This window comes from Oncorhynchus kisutch, linkage group LG4, assembly GCF_002021735.2.
Source record: "Oncorhynchus kisutch isolate 150728-3 linkage group LG4, Okis_V2, whole genome shotgun sequence".
Classification (NCBI taxonomy): Eukaryota; Metazoa; Chordata; class Actinopteri; order Salmoniformes; family Salmonidae; genus Oncorhynchus; species Oncorhynchus kisutch.
Window position 1 is genome coordinate 71,463,046 of NC_034177.2, and position 15,800 is coordinate 71,478,845.

At 42.6% G+C, this 15,800-nt stretch overlaps 1 protein-coding gene across 2 annotated transcripts in view; it reads right to left on the bottom strand.

Moving 5' to 3' along the window:
* Positions 1-282: 282 nt before the first annotated feature.
* Positions 283-15,800, bottom strand: part of LOC109889944 (phosphatidylcholine:ceramide cholinephosphotransferase 1) — a 52,895-nt gene continuing 37,377 nt past the window's right edge. For both annotated transcript variants that reach the window (XM_020481798.2, XM_020481797.2), the window contains exons 2-6: positions 7,792-8,667; positions 7,362-7,479; positions 5,948-6,101; positions 5,144-5,310; positions 283-5,033 (exon numbers count right to left, since the gene is read on the bottom strand). In XM_020481798.2, the coding sequence (XP_020337387.1) occupies positions 4,857-5,033; positions 5,144-5,310; positions 5,948-6,101; positions 7,362-7,479; positions 7,792-8,405 (1,230 nt within the window). In that variant the 5' untranslated portion in view covers positions 8,406-8,667 and the 3' untranslated portion in view covers positions 283-4,856. The remainder of the gene's footprint in view (positions 5,034-5,143; positions 5,311-5,947; positions 6,102-7,361; positions 7,480-7,791; positions 8,668-15,800) is intronic.

The following is a 15,800-nucleotide window of genomic DNA, read 5'->3' on the forward strand; positions in this document are numbered from 1 at the left end:
GACATGGCAAAATGTATAGAATTGCAGGAAATAAGATTGAAACCTGCAAAATGTTCTCCTTGCCAACAAGAGGTGTGTGAACAGTTTGTGTCATGAACAGTGCCTGAGCCTATAGAAATAGACGTGGTGTATACACAATGCTGGAAGGGGGCCCCAGAGTGAAAATGTTTATGAACCTCTGTGCTACACCATTCTTCGTCCGGGTGGGACAGAAGACCACAACAATCTTGGGTTCCGTCTGGTCATAACTTCCAATCATGGACAGAGGACACTGCTAAAATGCTGAATGATAAATTGTTTTATTTGAAAGTCTCCCAGATATAATTCTCTGTCCTATCCATTTATCATAGCTTATCTGGTATACACAAAAGAAACACATGAACAATTGTATTGTTGATTCACACAAATTAAACATACATAATTACGTTAGCTGTAATTATTCTAAAATAAAAATGTTTTTCCAGCTTAGTTTGCAACCATGGACTAACTTCTCTCCCAAACTATGGCCAGCAGACAAAAAATGTGTTATATACAGTACCAGTCAAAAGTTTGGACACACCTACAGTAGTCATTGAAAGGGTTTTGTTAATTTTGACTATTTTATACACTGTAGAATAAAACTCTGAAATAACACATATGGAATGTAGTAACCATAAAAGTGTTAAACAAATCAAGATATATTTTATATTTGAGATTCTTCAAAGTGGCCACCCTTTGCCTTGACAGCTCTGCACACTCTTGGCATTCTCTCAACCAGCTTCACTTGGAAATGATTTTCCAACAGTCTTGAAGGAGTTCCCACATATGCTGAGCACTTGTTGACTGCTTTTCCTTCACTATACGGTCCAACTCATCCCAAACCATCTCAATTGGGTTGAGGTCGGGTGATTGTGGAGGCCAGGTCATCGAATGCAGCACTCCATCATACTCCTTCTTGGTCAAATAGCCCTAACACAGCCTGGAGGTGTTAGCCCTAACACAGCCTAAGCACAAACCAGATGGGATGGCATATCGCTGCAGAATGCTGTGGTAGCCATGCTGGTTAAGTGTGTCTTGAATTCTAAATAAATCACAGACAGTGTCACCAGCAATGCACCCCCACACTATCACACCTCCTCCTCCATGCTTCACGGTGGGAACCACACATGCGGAGACCAAAGGACATATTTCCACCAGTCTAATGTCCATTGCTCATGTTTCTTGGCCCAAGCAAGTCTGTTCTTCTTATTGGTTCTTGACATTTTCCAGATTGACATGAAGGTTCATGTCTTAAAAGTAATGATGGACTGTCATTTCTCTTTGCTTATTTGAGCTGTTCCTGCCATAATATGGAATAGGGCTATCTTCTGTATACCACTCCTACCTTGTCACAACACAATTGATTGGCTCAAATGCATTAAGGAAACATTTTCCACAAATTAACTTCTAACAAGGCACACCTGGTCATTGAAATGTATTCCAGGTGACTACCTCATAAAGCTGGTTGAGAGAATGCCAAGACTGTGCAAAGCTGTCATCAAGGGAAAGGGTGGTTACTTTGAAGAATCTCAAATATATTTTTGATTTGTTTAACACTTTTTTGGTTCCTACATGATTCCATGTGTTATTTCATAGTGTTGATGTCTTCACTATTATTCTACAATGTAAAAAAAATAGTACAAATAAAGAAAAACCCTTGAATGAGTCGGTGTCCAAACTTTTTACTGGTATTGTATATATATATATATTTATCAAGGCACATATTCCGACTTTCACTGCCTGGTTTAAGTTAGGCGTGTGCACTTCAAGTCAAATATGGCCTTAATGTGCGTGCATCAAACGTCGAAGGATTTCAGAAATGGTTCAAACATTCCACCACTACTGGCTTCCTTTTTAAGAGAGAAATGTCTGGATTGAAGGGGCTCAAGGGGAATATCCCCAAACTCCTCTCATGTTACAGCTGTAGATGGCTTTAGAGAGGTTTACATCAATAAGCCTATATAGAGACATCTGATCTGCCATTCACATTCATACATTTTTGACATAGCCACAGCTGTCAATGAGAACAGCATTTCGTCTCACATGGGTACATGCTAAACTCATTACAGTTTATGCACTTTTAATATAGCCATAAACATACGACCTTATACCCCTTGAACGAAGGTCTCCCAACTTTTTCTTTAGAGGACAACCACCGCTGCCTCCTCCTCAAGCTGAGGCGGCCAAATTACAATTTGTCAAAACATTCATCAATAGAAGAAATAGCACATCAATTCAGCATTCAAATTATGTCATCATTATCGATTTAGTACTGCTACTCTTTAGGACACAAAAAAAAACATCACGTAAAAATGTACAACAATGATTAGAGGCTAGAGCTCTTTTTAAAGAATAAATACAATTGAGGTCCATTATATTAACCTGTCCTGTCTCACCATTCAGTTCTATTAAACTGGGCCATGCTGCATTTTCATAACAGAAAGTGCCATGTTATAATCAGTTCAGTCTCTCCAGTCAGACAGCTGAACTGAGGTAATTTCTTACTCGAACCAGCTCTACTTCAGGAGAAAACATGTTGTGCTGTTGGAATGGTAACACAAAATCATTTTAATGCACAAGTGTATCGAGGATCATTAGAGACCATTTTCACATTCATGGTAATCAGTACGTTGTCTGTTGTGTGGATTTGTCCGTACATTAGATCCCCAGTACTGTGCATTTTGCCCCCTCGCCCACTTGATAACCCCATTGGCTTTGTACAATTTGTCAGCTTCTTTAGTAGGTAGTTGTGACTAAACTATTTTTGGCATTGCAAACTTGCCAGCCAATGTAGTTCAGGACAGTACCAATACACTTTGCCTCAAACTTCTGTTTTTAAACAAGTCAACATTGAAAAGCCCTATACATTTGACAAAGTTCAAAGATGGCATATCACCACTGAACTGCATTAAGATCAACATGTATGTCAATAAGACAGATAAATAATCACAAGAAGCTTGTCTTTATCAGTAGGGCCAGGACGATACCAGTATATACTCGTCAGTATCGTGGCAGGGAAACAAAGCACGAAGCGGGATTAAATTCTTCAGGAAAACAGTCCTAATGTCAGAAACAAACATCATTATGATGCCATCTACAGTCAAATGTATATATTTTCCAAGCTATTTATTCATTTAAATTTACCTTTATTTAACTAGGCAATTCAGTTATGAATTTTTTTTTATTTACAATGACGGCCTACAACCGCCAAACAGACGACGCTGGGCCAATTGTGCGCCGCCCTATGGGACTCTCAATCACGGCCTGTTGTGATACAGCCTGGATTCGAACCAGGGTGTATGTAGTGACACCTCTAGCACTGAGATGCAGTGCCTTAGACTGCTGCGCCACTCGGGAGTTATAGCAAACAATATTTAACATACAGTAGGTTTTTAAAAGGACCAAAGAGTTAGCCTGCTTCGGGTTTTCATTTTTGCAACGGAAAAAATAGTGATACTGGTGTCCTTCCGGCCCTATTTATCAGTAAGACATTCTGGCAGGCTGCATTCAGGAACACACTGCTCTATTGGCCAAGTCGACAACAGCCAGTAAGATGTATTTTCTGGGTCTGTTTCGAGAACACTGTTTGACAAAATAGGGATTCAGTATCTCTTACAAAGACTTGTAGGTGTGCTGCACAACTCCAGTACAGTCCTTGAGGTCCAGAGGGTTTCCATCATTCTTTCAAAGTTAGCAACTAACCTTTGATACAAGATTATTAGCATGTCAATGAGCTTTAAAGTCTTAATGACATGTTAGAGGACTGAAAACCCTCCAGGACCATCTTGCAAGGACATGGTTAGAATAGGATTGGAACAAGATTAGAACACGGTCAAGACTGGCTAAGGGTCAGTAAATGATTAGGACATAACCAAACAACTTAACGGTCCTTCATTAACTGCTATAACATCACCGGCTATGGAAAAAAATATTATATATGAAAACATAAATAAATTGACAGGACATTTCACTCGTCTCAATGTTTTTGGTTTTGGGAAGACTAATTACCATATAAGGCTGGCATCATTATTCTTACATTCATGCGAACAGGACTTGAACGATCATTTGGAACCGCTTCATGCCGACCTTGTGGGCAGTCACACAGACACGCGCGAGGCAGAGGAACACAGACACATAGTACAATCAAGCTAAGGAAGGCACTGGAACAATTCTAAATACCACAGATTCTTCTGCTTTCAGCATTCAATCTTGAAAAAGGTACAAATCTAAAAATATTTTTGGGGACATCATTTGTTTTGAAAAATAAAGTAGCAATTGTTAGAAAAAAACTTTTTTTGCACCATTGCCACGTTGTAGTTGACAAAAAAGTAATTTGTTAAAAAAGAAAAAAATGTTTTGCATCTAAAACTCCCCCAGACAACGTATGGCATTTTGGTTATCAAATAAACATTTCAGTGACATGTTTTGCACTTGGTAGACCTTATCGGACCAGAATTTCTCAAATTATTTGCAGAGGAAAAGAGTCTAAACTACTTGTTACAGCCATGGTCAAAACAAAAAAACAAAAATAATCGAAATATAATATTTAAATATTAACCAGATCTGCTGTAGTCAACGAAACATTGCAAAGTGTCCCAAGCAAAAAATACATGATCAAAGTAGTGTGCTAAGTTTTCAAAAACCTTTCCCAAAATAAAATAATTTGTAGTGCTAAAGTAAGACTATGGTCACAGTGCTAGCCAGAACTGGGATTTTTCTCAAATGAGCCCAACAAGTCAAGGGAACAGCACTGGCTTGGCAACACGACACCATCTCCTTCAGACGATCACAACTTCAGGAGGTCTCTCACTCAGCTCCCACCCCTCACGTGACCTGGGTCACTGGGTGTCCACTTTGCTGTACTTTACCCCATGGCTCCACGGAGACGATCGCCATGAACACGGCAGCTGATAATTTCGAGGGACAATGCCCTTGACGTTTCCCTCAAAGTACTGGAACAGTCGAAACCACCAGACTCTGGAGAATGGGTTACTCTGGGACGTCTCTTTCAGCGCCTGAATGAAAACACAACAGAGAAAATAAATACAAGTAGAATAATGCCACTTATGCTAAATTAAGCTACATTTAACACCAGATAATGGAGACCGGCGTGCTGGCTCCCCACCTGCTGGTTGGCCATGGTGTGGTACCACCAGAAGAGACGTGTTGTGATGAAATAAGCCACCACCACGTCCACAGTATAGTGGTCATGGGCCAGCAGGATGCAGAAGATGCCTACTGCACTCAGAGTCCAGCAGAACCAGTGGTACCACCAAAACCTCTTAGGGGAATCTGACAACAGAGAAAGACAGGGAAGGGTTAATGGAATATACAGAGAGACATTATTTTGTTTCAATAATCAACAATGAAATGCATTTACCTAACACATTGCTATGGAACAAACTATGTAGTCTTTCAAACCAGACTTCCACAACCATCCACTAGATGTCACTGCAGCATAAAAGACATGGCTAACGTCACAACAGTACAGTTCAACATCATGTGACACCACTGTTAGCACAGAATTTACACAAGAAGTCAGCTTATCTCTCTATTGCTTGGGAAAAGCTTTACTGCAATTCTAAAACCTTTTGTATGAGCAGTGGAAAACAGCCAACTGGTATTCTCAGATTGTGAAAGAGAAGAGAACAGAGAAAAGGACAGAAGTGCTAAGTTTATAATGATAGAGTAAAGTCATGGTGTTAGCATGACGGTAAACCTGTAGCCTACTTTTACCCTTTGATAAAGAGATCGACACAACCATGCTAATGCTAACCTATGTAATACTTACACTCTTTGATAAAGAGATATGATTATAATGATAGAGTAAAGTGATGGTGTTAGCATGACGGTAAACCTGTAGCCTACTTTTACCCTTTGATAAAGAGATCGACACAACCATGCTAACGCTAACCTATGTAATACTTACACTCTTTGATAAAGAGATATGATAGTGTTAGAATGACTGTGTGGCCGCTGTACAGGTAGTCTCCACACATGGTGTGGGAGCCGGTGATTGACAGGCCTCCGCCGGCGATCAGCTTTATGATCCTCCTCATCTGAACCTCCCAGTTCCCAAATAGCTGCAACGACACGCATACCGTTATGTGTCAATTTGACATGTCAATCATTCAACAATGTCCAGTCAGCTAGTCACATGTCTGTATGCGCTCTCTTAACTTTTTTGTTCTCCATTATGTATGCTACATTTGAACTCAAATAGGGAACACAGAAGAGAAACTTTGTGGATCAGGTACAGCATGTGACTCAACCAACACTACATTGCATGCACGCATGTGCTATGTACACACAGTGTAGTATACACACACACACACACACACGTAAATGTGCATTGTGCACGGAAACACACAAATAAACACATGCACACACACACACACACACACGCACAAAAAAACATGTACACACAAATAAGCACGTGCACGCACACACACAACTAAACACGTGCACACACACACACACACACACACACACGTGCACACACACACACACACACACACACACACACACACACACACACACACAGAGAGGAAGCCACTTCACAGTTGGTCTCTGTGATGGAGGACAGCTTGTTCCAATTCAGATAGAGGTTTAGAACAGGAAACCAGGCCCAGGACATGACAGTACATAAAAAGACCTTCATCTGTTGCTGGGAGGGGAGTAGAGGAGGGGAGGAAAGTTGGAGGGCGGAACGAGGGAACAATACACATCACTCCCAATGGCCTTGGGCAACAGAGGGAGTGGGAAAGTTTCTATACACTGAACTCCCACCCACCGCTTTGTTCTGTGGTGGGAGGAGCTACCATTTTGTGACTTCCATTCTTCGACACTTCAAAAGACTTTCAATAGAGAACTATATAGTATATATAAGTGATCAAGTGAGTCACACTTGAACCACATGCTACCTCAGTATAACTTGACCTCATCTGGCTCTTTAGTCACAGGGTTAGGATGTGAGAAGCGAAAACAGTGAAAGGAAACTCATGCCGGATGAGCACTCAAGCAGTTTAAAAAATATCTCTTTTAAGTTGTACATATGCAACAGAATCGTTTTGATCTTTTTCATGTGATTAATGTCCCGTGAAGAGGACTGGGGGGCGTTAAAATGAAAACAAGGTCTAGATCTCTTTCTGTTAAGTTTGTCTTTAGGGGGTGTTGTTTTTAAGATCCAACTGTAATGATTATATGCAAGAATAGCCCAGAGAATCAGAATACTATAGCAGCAATGACACATCATTGATGGAAATAGATATGGGCGCTGGTAGGTCACAGTGAGTGTTCGCAACTGACAGCCTACTGTTGCTTGGATTTGGAAGGAAACAAACCTTTGGAGAGCATTGGAAGTGCATCCCTGGAACAGGCAGAGTGGTTATGTACATGGTGACACATCTGTACAGGTAGAGGGTACCCACAATGAAGAAGAACCGACGGATGATTATTGATCTGGACACAGAGATACAGATTATTGGTTAGTTATCTACGGTCACATTCCAGGCTGACTACATTGCAGACGTTGCATTGAAGCAACCTACGTCATTGACTGCCAAGTCGAGCATCAGATTGCTATATCATATGTGGTTAGCTCATATGTTAAACGCATATCCAGGCGTGGTGAGATCTGGCAGACGTTTGCAATTTATTCAGCCTGTAATGTAGCCATTGGGTATCCCAGAAAAATAAGTTCAAAGTTGAAGGTTATAATTGAAAAAGGTAAACACTGCCCCATCTACTCTTATCACACTACTGTTGTCTCACCTGTACTTGAGCAGGGTCCACTGCAGCAGCCACAGACTCACCAGCAGCATGCCATTGATCTCGCAGATAGAGAAGGCCCACTCCACCCGGTCAAAAATGTCAAAGAACTTATCGGGCAGCGGTGGGGTATGCTCCTTGGCCGGCACCCTCTCATGGACCACTGAGATGACCACAGTGGTAGTGACAAAGCAGCAGACTGCGTAGAGGAACGCTACGCCTGTCTTGCCCCACTCCTGGGGGAACCCAGAGCGTTCAGGCTCCAACATGGGGATGGGGATTTGGACCATCTCCTTCCGGAAGCCATTAAGCCCCAGCGAACCTTTCCGCAGGGGCTTGGCAGTGCCGTTGGGCAGCCTCCCATGGCCATTGGCGTGGCCGTTTTTTTGGTGCTCCTCAATGTGATGCTCGATCCGTAGGGTCTCCAACCGTTCCAAGAGCTGCCGCCCATTGTCTGAGGAGACCAGTGAGAGGGGCGGGGTCAGGAAGTCATCCGGGGTGAGCCGCAGCAGGACGGGGCCGTCCGCCTGCTGGAGGGAGTCGCCATACTCCTGCATCCCCTCCTCGCTCAGCCAATGGGACACCTCCTCCGCCGACCACTGCCCCACCTTCTTCATCTCGGCCAATGGGGAAGGGGGGAAGGGGCCAGGGGGGGCCCGAGGACAGAGAGGGAAAGGCTGCAGGAGATATGGCAGTCTATGGAGTAGTAAATCGTCCCCAGCTGTGGCTCATGGCGCTTCAGGAGCATTGGATGGGGGACACCCGGAGGACCCAGTCTCAGACTTAGCAGAGTATGGAAGGTAGCTAGTAGCCAGCTGCTTTAGCCTGCTTTGTGCTTCTTCACCTCATTACTTCAATGGGGTTCCCGTATGCTCTTTCCTGGGAAAGGAGAGAAAAAGGGTTGAGACTTGAGATTCAACCTAGAGCAGACAGTGACCAATCGTTGAATTATAGAAAAGGATAATTAGCTTGTAACATGGCCTTTAGTACCACAGGTAGCTCACTGAAATCAACACTGAAACCAGTTAAGCTCTATTTCTTTCAGATGAACACATGCTATCAATTACACACATCATTCAAAAGCTATTTTTACAACAGCAACACTCATAGGAACAACCCAATAGAAGCATGTTTCCATCTTTGATCTCTACAGTAGACAATCCTTTCAGAGGACACACATCCTGTGTGGCTTTAGCCTTTTTATGTACCAAGCCACTGAGAAATATCTATGATTGTACCTGACAGCCATTTACCAGTAAACCCACAACAGACAATGACATTGAGATCCCATTGTAAACTGTCAACATACTGTATATTACAGCCCTAAAAAAAAAAGGTAAATATTGTTGGTTAGGAATCTCCCTACAGTTTGATACAGTATATTGATTTATCAAAGACTTTGATAAGCAGAAGTGACAGGACTTGCTTCAGTATCCCCTAAAACTAACCTAAGTCAGTCATCTTTTAGACAGTTACCACCTAAAACCACTGAACAAATTACAGACCAAGCAATATGATTGCTACTGCTGGGCAACCCAGCCCCCAAAGTGATTCTTATAACCTGTATGCTAAGATTTCCTTTGTGTTGTTTTAGGAATCCTGCATTCTCCCTCTAACATGCTGACTACACCGCTCGCGCAAAATAAATGTACAAATGCATGTTATTCAATCATTGCGCCAACGAGCATCTGCATTGCCAATCGCTAAAATAGAAGATGTCAGTTTTATTTGTGAGGCTGAACGCGGTGCAAGTCCTGTCTATCCCGTCTCCTCATTGGTTATAGAAGCATATACCCAAGTGCCATCTCCTCATTGGTTATACCCACGTGGGTGATTGAAAGATAAACTGAGGTCGGTCAGGATAATACACCTTATTATGAAAGTTAGATGCCAATTGCCATATAAAGTTCAATGAAGAAAAAGGAGGAGAGATGACTAGAAAGTAGAGGTCGACCGATTAATCGGAATGGCCGATTAAGTTAGGGCTGATTTCAAGTTCACATAACAATCGGAAATCGGTATTTTGGGGCGTATTTTTTTTTTTTACACCTTTATTTAATCTTTATTTAACTAGGCAAGCCAGTTAAGAACACATTCTTATTTTCAATGACGGCCTAGAAACGGTGGGTTAACTGCCTCGTTCAGGGGCAGAAAGACAGCTTTTCACCTTGTCAGCTCGGGGGATCCAATCTTGCAACACTACAGTTAACTAGTCCACCGCAATAACAACCTGCCTCTCTCTCGTTGCACTCCACAAGGAGACTGACTGCCTGTTACGCAAATGCAGTAAGCCAAGTTAAGTTGCTAGCTAGCATTAAACTTATCTTATAAAAAACAATCAATCATAATCACTAGTTAACTACACATGGTTGATGATATTACTATATATTATCTAGCGTGTCCTGTGTTGCATATAATCTGACTGAGCATACAAGCATACAAGTATCTGACTGAGCAGTGGTAGGCAGAAGCAGGCGCGTAAACATTCATTCAAACAGCACTTTCATGCGTTTTGCCAGCAGCTCTTCGTGTGTCAAGCATTGCGCTGTTTATGACTTCAAACCTATCAACTCCCGAGATGAGGCTGGTGTGACCGAAGTGAAATGGTTGGCTAGTTAGCGCGCGATAATAGAGACTTCACTCGCTCTGGGCCTTGGGGTGGTTGTTTCCCTTGCTCTGCATGGGTAACGCTGTTTCGATGTGGTGGCTGTTGTCGTTGTGTTGCTGGTTTGAGCCCAGGGAGGAGCGAGGAGAGGGACGGAAGAAATACTGTTACACTGGCAATACTAAAGTGCCTATAAGAACATCCAATAGTCAAAGGTTAATGAAATACAAATGGTATAGAGGGAAATAGTCCTATAATAACTACAACCTAAAACTTCTTGCCTGGGAATATTGAAGACTCATGTTAAAAGGAACCACCAGCTTTCATATGTTCTCATGTTCTGAGCAAGGAACTGAAACCTTAGCTTTCTTACATAGCACATATTGCACTTTTACGTTCTTCTCTAACACTTTGTTTTTGCATTATTTATACCAAATTGAACATGTTTCACTATCTACTTGAGGCTAAATTGATTTTATTGATGTATTATATTAAGTTAAAATAAGTGTTAATTCAGTATTGTTGTAATTGTCATTATTACAAATACATTTTGTTTTTAAATTATTATTTTATTTATTTTAATTTTAAAATCGGCCGATTGATCGGTATCGGCATTTTTGGTCCTCCAATAATCGCTATCGGTGTTGAAAAATCATAGTCGGTCGACCTCTACTAGAAAGATTCAGTTGACCGTTTTGTGTGGATTAATTGTCAGAGTAGAGGACCTTGTGCATTTCAGATAAAATAACTCAACGTTTATATCCCAGGACAAATTAGCTAGCAACAGCAAGCTAGCTAAAAAGGACAAATTAGCTAGAAACTGCAAGCTAGCTAGCTAATTTGCCATAAACGTTTAATGCTTTTCAGCCAGAATTAATATAATTGGTTAAGAGTTTGTTTTGATATTTCAACCTGCGTGTCGTGATCGCGTTTGGTGTGGGGGGACAATATCAATTTGCGCACGATGGCGGACGCACCCGCACATCCAGTTTGGGCATGGTGTAACCCCCATTCTGTCTCACTGGGTAGCAGAGGTTCTGTTGTCTTTACATCCTGTAGGTCTGATATCTGATTGGAGGTTAACTCAACAGTAATGCTGTTGAATTGAGATTTTGAATCCAAACAACTGTTATAAAAAGGGTTCTCAGATGCATTGTCTCCCTCCCTTTGATCCTGACCTGCGCTGGTGAGATATACAATCTTTCTTTTGCACTCTGCCCCTGGGATTCTTGGAGCATGGCCTTTAAGGCTATGACTTCTCTTTCTCCCTCTGTGATCATGCCCAGACTAAGGCCTTGAAATGCTTTGTAACTTAAGCTTTATGCCTTGTATAATGTATTGTTCATTTTACAATGGTATTAAATATCTGCCTTTGATATAGACAACTCTCAGACCTTTCTATTACTTTTACTCATCTATAGACTCTTGCATATTGCTAAATAATCTTTATGGAGTTAAATAAAAATTAACTAGGCAAGTCCGTTAAGAACAAATTCTTAATTACAATGACGGCCTAGGAACAGCCTTGTTCAGGGGCAGAATGACAGATTTTTACCTTGTCAGCTCGGGGATTTGATCTAGCAACCTTTCGGTTACTGGCCCAGTGCTCTAACCACTAGGCTACCTGTCGCCCCAAACACTTCTACATTAATATTGCTTGGTTATTTAATAGACTTTGTTAACATATTAATTGCAAAGTCTTATTACGGGTCACATGTGAGGTATGCACATATTGTAAATATTACCCCACTACTCTCGGTTTCCCGTTTTTCCAGCTGTAGCAACCACCACTCAACAGTATGCCTCTATTGCTTTAACTTAAAGCACAACAGCAAAAGCTCACTTTATCCACTGTAGTGTAAACTGCAACAATCCACATCTGCTGGCTGGGGTGTGTTTATAAACAGTTTAGACAGCAATGGACACAGGGTGTCCCTGCTTATGTTTCAGGGAGTCCATGGTTCAGCTGGAGGCCAAGGCTGTGTTTCTGGAGGCTCAGTGAGGAACTCATAAATCAGCCAGGCTGAGGGTCAGTGCTCAGCACTGGGCCCCACCCCAGTCACAGGGCAAGCAGCCAACAGAACCATTCAACCCTTACCTCAGCCAACCGCCCTACAGACTGGGATACAGGCCTATAGGCACCAGCTGCCTGCTTTTATGAATACAACTGGCAAAGCTTCAACTCTGATGAGACTGATGAGCAAAAAATACAACTTATTTTAACATTCCAACATGTCCATAACAACAGGCTAGCCCACCACCATGAATGACAGATTTGAACAGCTATAAAATGCTCTTTGAAATGGCTGGCTGTACAGTGGGGCAAAAAAGTATTTAGTCAGCCACCAATTGTGCAAGGTCTCCCACTTAAAAAGATGAGTGGCCTGTAATTTTCATCATAGGTACACTTCAACTATGACAGACAATATGAGAAGAAAAAAAATCCTGAAAATCACATTGTAGGATTTTTTATGAATTTATTTGCAAATTATGGTGGAAAATAAGTATTTGGTCAATAACAAAAGTTTATATCAATACTTTGTTATATACCCTTTGTTGGCAATGACAGAGGTCAAACGTTTTCTGTAAGTCTTCACAAGGTTTTCACACAATGTTGCTGGTATTTTGGCCCATTCCTCCATGCAGATCTCCTCTAGAGCAGTGATGTATTGGGGCTGTTGCTGGGAAACACAGACTTTCAACTCCCTCCAAAGATTTTCTATGGGGTTGAGATCTGGAGACTGGCTAGGCCACTCCAGGACCTTGAAATGCTTCTTACGAAGTCACTCCTTCGTTGCCCGGGCGGTGTGTTTGGGATCATTGTCACGCTGAAAGACCCAGCCACGTTTCATCTTCAATGCCCTTGCTGATGGAAGGATGTTTTCACACAAAATCTCACGATACATGGCCCCATTCATTCTTTCCTTTACACGGATCAGTCGTCCTGGTCCCTTTGCAGAAAAACAGCCCCAAAGCAGGATGTTTCCACCCTCATGCTTCACAGTGGGGTGGCAGGGTAGCCTAATGGTTAGAGCGTTGGACTAGTAACCGAAAGGTTGCAAGTTCAAATCCCCGAGCTGACAAGGTACAAATCTGTCGTTCTGCTCCTGAACAGGCAGTTAACCCACTGTTACTAGGCAGTCATTGAAAATAAGAATTTGTTCTTAACTGACTTGCCTAGTTAAATAAATAAAATAGTAGGTATGGTGTTCTTTGGATGCAACTCAGCATTCTTTGTCCTCCAAACACGATGAGTTGAGTTTTTACCAAAAAGTTATATTTTGGTTTCATCTGACCATATGACATTCTCCCAATCTTCTTCTGGATCACTGCAGGATTTGAGTCCCTGGCGGCGTAGTGTGTTACTGATGGTAGGCTTTGTTACTTTGGTCCTAGCTCTCTGCAGGTCATTCACTAGGTCCCCCCGTGCGGTTCTGGGATTTTTGCTCACCGTTCTTGTGATCATTTTGACCCCACGGGGTGAGATCTTGCGTGGAGCCCCAGATCGAGGGAGATTATCAGTGGTCTTGTATGTCTTCCATTTACTAATAATTGCTCCCACAGTTGATTTCTTCAAACCAAGCTGCTTACCTATTGCAGATTCAGTCTACCCAGCCTGGTGCAGGTCTACAATTTTGTTCCTGGTGTCCTTTGACAGCTCTTTGGTCTTGGCCATAGTGGAGTTTGGAGTGTGACTGTTTGAGGTTGTGGACAGGTGTCTTTTATACTGATAACCAGTTCAAACAGGTGCCATTAATACAGGTAACAAGTGGAGGACAGAGGAGTCTCTTAAAGAAGAAGTTACATGTCTGTGAGAGCCAGAAATCTTGCTTGTAGGTGACCAAATACTTATTTTCCACCATAATTTGCAAATAAATTCATAAAAAATCCTACAATGTGATTTTCTGGAATGTCTTTTCTCATTTTGTCTGTCATAGTTGAAGTGTACCTATGATGAAAATTACAGGCCTCTCTCATCTTTTTAAGTGGAAGAACTTGCACAATTGGTGGCTGCCTAAATACTTTTTTGACCCACTGTATGTAGCCTGTTTTGACTCAGTGTGAGAGGCAATTCACAACAGGAGTGAAGTAGGGGAAAGGGTAACCCACAGAGGTGGAGTGTAAGTGTTTGAGAGAGAGATTAGAGATTTGCCGTCACCGAGTCAGCTGCGTGCGGTGGACCTTTGCTCCTTGAATTATCTTACAGGGCAGCCAGTGTTATAATTCCACAGCAGACTTTAGCCATGCTGCCGAGGGGAAAACCACAAATGTATTCAACTCGGGGGTACAACTTTGGTTTTAGAAGTGGAGGGACAACCTGGTGGATGGTCTGGGGGTCTTCCCTCAGAATGTTTTGGGCATCTAAAGATAATTTCCTGCATTTCTACACAATCTAATATGACCCTTTTGGGGTCACTTTTATTGTAAATAAGAATATGTTTCTAAACACTTTTACATGAATGTGGACGCTACCATGATTATGGATCATCCTGAATAATGATAAGTGAGAAAGTTTGACCCACAAATATCAATACCCCCCCTCCCCACACAAAAAAAATCAAACCACCCGTTATTCAAATCAAATCAAATTTTATTGGTCACATGCGCGCTAGTGGCGTTTCAATCGGAGACGTCACTTGCTCTGAGACCTTGAAGTAGTGGTTGCCCTTGCTCTGCAAGGGCCGCGGCTTTTGTGGAGCGATGGGTAACGATGCTTCGAGGGTGACTGTTGTCTGTGTGAACAGGCAGTGGCTCAGGTGGTTGTTGTCCTTGATGATCTTTTTGGCCTTCCTCTGACATCGGGTGGTGTAGATGTCCTGGAGGGCAGGTAGTTTGCCTCCGGTGATGCCTTCTGGCGCTGTTGCGCCTTCTTCACCACGCTGTCTGTGTGAGTGGACCATTTCAGGTTGTCCGTGATGTGTACGCCGAGGAACTTAAAACATTCCACCTTCTCCACTACTGTCCCATCGATGTGGATAGGGGGGGGTTCTCCCTCTGCTGTTTCCTTAAGTCCACGATCATCTCCGTTTTGTTGACGTTGAGTGTTAGGTTATTTTCCTGACACCACACTCTGAGGGCCCTCACCACCTCCCTGTAGGCCGTCTCGTCGTTGTTGGTAATCAAGCCTACCACTGTAGTGACGTCTGCAAACTTGATGATTGAGTTGGAGGCGTGCATGGCCACGCAGTCATGGGTGAACAGGGAGTACAGGAGAGAGCTGAGAACGCACCCTTGTGGGGCCCCAGTGTTGAGGATCAGCGGGGTGGAGATGTTTCCTACCCTCACCACCTGGGGGCGGCCCGTCAGAAAGTCCAGGACCCAGTTGCACAGGGCGGGGTCGAGACCCAGGGTCTCGAACTTAATGACGAGTTTGGAGGGTACTATGGTGTTAAATGCTGAGCTGCAG